Source organism: Malaclemys terrapin, chromosome 1 (genome assembly GCF_027887155.1).
Source record: "Malaclemys terrapin pileata isolate rMalTer1 chromosome 1, rMalTer1.hap1, whole genome shotgun sequence".
Lineage (NCBI taxonomy): Eukaryota > Metazoa > Chordata > Testudines > Emydidae > Malaclemys > Malaclemys terrapin.
Window position 1 is genome coordinate 351,859,898 of NC_071505.1, and position 5,650 is coordinate 351,865,547.

Sequence of the window (5,650 nt, forward strand, 5' to 3'; positions counted from 1 at the left end):
AGAAACGCATTGTCACACCTTGTTACAGCTCAGACGGTAGCTAGGGGATTTCTCATGACTGCAGCCCCCTTTGTTCTGTTCCACTCACTTATATATCTTTTGCATAAGGAAGGGATCCTTTGTCGCTCTCTGGGTTCCCACCCCTCCTTCTCAATGGAAAAACACCAGGTTAAAGATGGATTCCAGTTTAGATGACATGATCACATGTCACTGTAAGACTTCATTACCCACTTGCCAGCACACATGTATACAGGAAGACTTACAAGTAACAGAGCCATCTACAATCAATTGTCCTGGTTAATGGGAGACATTAAGATTCCAAATCACCATTAATGGCCCACACTTTGCATAACTACAATAAGACCTCAGAGTTATCTCTCATATTTCTAGTTTCAGATACAAGAATGATACATTTATACAAATAGGATGAACACACTCAGTAGATTATAAGCTTTGTAATGATACCTTACAAGAGACCTTTTGCATGAAGCATATTTTAGTTAGATTATATTCACACTCATCAGCATACTTTCATAAAATCACATAGATTGAAACGTCACACAATCCACTGCCAGTCTTTACTCAGGCCTAATTTGATGGTGTCCAGTTAGCAAATTAATTACAGTTCTGCAGTTTCACATTGGAGTCTGTTTTTGACAATTTTGTTGAAGAATTGCCACTTTTAAGTCCGTTATTGAATGACCCCAGGGAGGCTGAAGTGTTCTCCTACTGGTTTTTGAATGTTGTAATTCCTGATGTCAGATTTGTGTCCATTTATTCTTTTGCATAGAGATTGTCCGGTTTGGCCAATGTACATGGCAGAGGGGCATTGCTGGCACATGATGGTATATATCACATTGGTAGATGTGCAGGTGAACAACCCCTGATGGTGTGGCTGATGTGGTTAGTTCCTATGATGGTGTCCCTTGAATAGTTATGCAGACAGAGTTGGCACCGGGGTTTCCTGCAGGGTTTGGTTCCTGGATTAGTGTTTTTGTTGTGTGGTGTGTAGTTGCTGGAGAATATTTGTAACATGTTGGGGGGCTCTCTGTAACCAAGGACTGGCCTGTCTCCCAAGGTCTGTGAGAGTAAGGGATCATCCTTCAGGATAGGTTGTAGATCCTTGATGATGCTCTGGAGAGGTTTATTTGGGGGCTGTAGGTGACGGCTAGTGGATTTAGATATCTTGACTTTAGCAAAGCTTTTGATACGGTCTCCCACAGTATTCTACCCAGCAAGTTAAAAAAGTATGGATTGGATGAATGGACTACAAGGTGGATATAAAGCTGGCTAGATCGCTGGGCTCAATGGGTAGTGATCAACGGATCAATGTCTAGTTGGTAGCTGGTATCAAGCGGAGTGCCTCAGGTGTCTGTCCTGGGGATGGTTTTGTTTAACATCTTCATTAGTGATCTGGATGATGGGATGGATTGCACCCACAGCAAGTTTGCAGATAGCACTAAGCTGGGGGGTGAGGTAGATACGGTGGAGGAGTAGGGTGCAGAGTGACCTAGACAAATTAGAGGATTGGGCCAAAAGAAATCTGATGAGGTTCAGCAAGGACAAGTGCAGAGTCGTGCACTTAGGATGGAAGAATCCCATGAACGTTACAGGCTGGGGACAGAATGTCTAAGCAGCAGTTCTGCAGAAAAGGACCTAGGGATTATAGTGGATGAGAAGCTGGATATGAGTCAGCAGTGTGCCCTTGTTTCCAAGAAGGCCAATGGCATATTGGGCTGCTTTAGTAGGAGCATTGCTAGCAGATGGAGGGAAGTGATTATTCCCCTCTATTCGGCACTAGTAAGGGCACATCTGGAGTAAGGGGTCCAATTTTGGGCCTCCCACTACAGAAGAGATGTGGACAAATTGGAGAGAGTCCAGCGGAGAGCAACAGAAATGATTAGGGGGCTGGCGCACATGATTTATGAGGAGAGGCTGGTTTGATAGCAGCCTTCAATTACCTGAAAGAGGGTTCCAAAGACATTGGACCTAGGCTGTTCTCAGTGGTGGCAGATGACAGGACAAGGAGCAATGGTCTCAAGTTGCAGTGGGGGAGGACTAGGTTGGATATTAGGAAAAATATTTCACTAGGAGGGAGGTGAAGCACTGGAATGGGATACCTGGGGAGGTGGTAAAATCTCTATCCTTAGAGGTTTTTAAGGCCCGGTTTGACAAAAACCTGGCTGGGATGATTTAGTTGGGGTTGGTCCTGCTTTGAGCACGTGGTTGGATTAGATGACCTCCTGAGGTCCCTTCCAACCCTAATCTTCTAAACAAAGGGTAGGAATTAATGGTCTGTTTTCACAATAGAGTAAGGTAAACAGTGGGGTCCCCCATGGATCTGTACTGGGACCAGAGCGGTTGAACACATTCCTTAATGATCCAGAAAAGGGAGTGAACTGTGAAGTGGCAAAGTTTGCAAGGATACAAAATTATTCAAGATAGTTAAATCCAAAGTTGACTGAGAAAAGTTACAAAGGGATCTCACAAAACTGGATGACTGGGAAATGAAATGGACGATGAAATTCAGCATTGATAAGTGCAAAATGATGCACACTGGAAAAAATCATCCTAACTACACATATATAAGGATTGGGTCTAAATTAGCTGATACCACCCAATAAAGAGATTGTGGAGTCGTCATGGGTAGTTCTTTGAAAACTTCTGCTCCATGCACAGCAGTGGTCAAAAGGGCTAATAGATTTTTAAGAACCATTCGTAAATGGATAGAAAATGTTATACTGCCACTATATAAATCCATGGTACAGCCACACCTTCAATAGTGTGTTCACTTCTCGTAGCCCCACCTCAAAAAGGACATAGTATAATTTGGAAAGGGTCAGAGAAGGGTAACAAAGATGATTAAGGGTATAGAATGGCTTCCATCTCAGGAGAGACTAAAAAGACTTGGATTGTTCAGCTTAGAAAAGAGACAACTAAGGGAGGATATGACAGAGGTCTATAAAGTCATGACTGTTGTGGAGAAAGTGAATAGAGAAATGTTATTTACTTATGCACACAATGCAAAATCCAAGGGTTACCTGATGAAATAAATAGGCAGTATATTTAATAAATACAAGAGAAAGTATTTTTTCATGGAGCACAGAGCTAACCTGTGGAACTCATTGCCAGGGGATGTTGTGATGGCCAAAGGATTAAAAAAAGAATTAGATAAGTTAATGGAGGATAGGTCCATCAATGGCTATAAGCTGAGATGATTGGGGGTGCAAACCCATGCTGCTGGTGTCCCAAAACCTCTGACCCCCAGAATCCAGGATGGGACGAGAGGGGACGGATCACTTGATGATTGTCCTGTTCTGTTCACCCCCGTGAATCACCTGGCCCTGGCCACTGTCGGAAAACGGGGCACTGGGCTAGGTGGACCTTTGGCCTGACCCAGTATATACCGTTCTTATGTTCTTATGAGACATTTCTTCTCAACAGCTGCAGGAATGGAAGGTGAGTATAAAAGGAAAATAGATTCCCACAGCATTTCTGCTGGATGTTGTGTGACGTTAGCAGAAAGTCAAACAAGCCTCCAAGCCCCAGAAGGAGTCATCATGTTATCCTCAGCGTCAAAACATTCCTTTAGCACAGAGTAAGACACAGCTAATCGCACACACACGATTCTATTCTCCCTCTCTCTCCCACAGTCGGGAGGAGTGAAGAGTGTGTGTAAATGAGCCCCGCGCCCATGCACCAGGCCACAGCACCCCCGATCTCTCTCCCACCCAGCCACCCCCACAAAGCCACGAGTGTAGGGAAGAGTGCGAGATCAGCCTGGGGAAGCCGAGCTCATCCATGCAAAATGTGTCATAAGGCAGCAAAACACAAGGTCCATGGGACGCAGGCCTTGGCTAAGGAATGGAGGACTGAGGCCGGCAAAGCAGTGACCCTGAGAAGGATTTAGGAGTTTGAGAAGAAAAGAAAGTAACCCAAGGTGACACAGCAGGTTGGTGGCAGAACCAAGACTAGAGACCGTGTCTCTCAATGTGCAGCCCAGTGCACTTCCCACTGGCATGTGGCATGGCCCCCTCGGCTGCTGCTCTCTGTTGCCATTAAGAGTCCAGCTCCGATGCAGCTTGTCAGACAGGAGATACACACACTGTGCTCTCGCCCTCTCTCATGCTGATGTTTACCTTTGTTCTTTCTTGTTTTGCTATTTCCCTTCAACTTAGAACAAGACTCACTCGGTCTGGCTGCTTACTGTGGCAGTGCGCAGTGCTGTTGTAGCCATGTCAGTCCCAGGATACTAGACAGACGAAGTGGGGGAGTAAATAGCTTTCATTGGACCCAAATTCTGTTGGCGAGAAAGACCAGCTTTTGATTTTACACAGTGTAAGTACATAGTAAAAACACCCCTAGAGTTCCAATGAAAACCTGGCTTTAATTTCCAAGTCCCAGAGCATTTTCTCTTGCCTCTTTTAGCTCAGCAGGGAGCTTCTGCTGCAGCATCGATAAAACACATTGATCACCCGTTTCAGGATCTCTTTCGTTGTCACGCCATACACGATGGGGTTTAACATGGGGGGAATGAGCACATAGAGGTTGGCCAGTAGGTTGAATATATAACCTGGGATGATGTGCCCAAACTGGTGTGATAAAGAGGAGAAAACAGACGGCACATAGAACATCAGTATGACACAGACATGGGAGCCGCAGGTGCGGAGAGCCTTGAGTCGGGCTTCCTTGGAGGGGAGCAGGAAGACGGCCCTGAGGATCAACCCATATGATACAGCAATGAGCACAATATCTAAACAAATTACTAAAATAGCCACAGCTACACCATACCAGACGTGGACTGTGATGTCATTGCAGGCCAGCCGGGCTAGGATCATATGCTCACAATAGGCGTGAGGCAGGAGGTTGGTTCTGCAGAACTTCAGCTGCTTCACGAGAAAGATGAGAGGAAAAATGATACAGAAACTTCTTGTGACAACTGCCAGCCCCATCTTCCCGATCACAGACTTGGTTAGCATGATGGTGTATCTCAGGGGATCACAGATGGCAACGTACCGATCAAACGCCATGGCCAGCAGGATGGCCGACTCGGCAATAAAACTGACATGGATGAAAAACATCTGGGTCAGGCAGGCAGCAAAAGAAATTTCTCCCGCTCTAAACCAGAATACAGCCAGCATCTTGGGCACCGTAGTGGTAGATAACAGCAGATCAGCAATGGCCAGCATGGACACTAATAGATACATGGGCTCATGGAGGCTTCGTTCTGTTAGTATGATGAATAGTAGGAGAGAGTTCCCAAAAAGTGATGCAACGTAAATCAGACAGAAGGGGATGGCAATCCAGAAATGAGACTCCTCTGTACCCGGGATGCCGATCAGGATGTAACTAACAGGGTCAAAAACAGTGTGATTGTCAGCTGGCATCATGTACTGTCACTTGGATCTTCTATTCATTTTCCTGCAACTCACAGCAAAAGAGAAAATCAGTGAGAACTGTAATGTCAGCTAGGACTGGAATGCATTTGTTGAGAGAATCATAGATACCATCAAAAACTTCATTGTGTGACAACTGCCTGTCGTGTGTGACCGTAAATCCAGAAACACTCTCATACTGCGGAACTGTAGTAGGAAGACACCCTGAGACATAAGCCCATGTATTAGAGGCCTAGCATGAGGCCTGAGGACTG

At 45.4% G+C, this 5,650-nt stretch overlaps 1 protein-coding gene across 1 annotated transcript; it reads right to left on the minus strand.

The window, feature by feature from the left end:
- Nucleotides 1-4,424: 4,424 nt before the first annotated feature.
- LOC128833105 (olfactory receptor 52B2-like) lies at nucleotides 4,425-5,390 on the minus strand. Its single transcript, XM_054021027.1, has one exon. The coding sequence runs from the start codon at nucleotides 5,388-5,390 to the stop codon at nucleotides 4,425-4,427; it is 966 nt and encodes a 321-aa protein (XP_053877002.1).
- Between the last annotated feature and the right edge of the window lie 260 nt (nucleotides 5,391-5,650).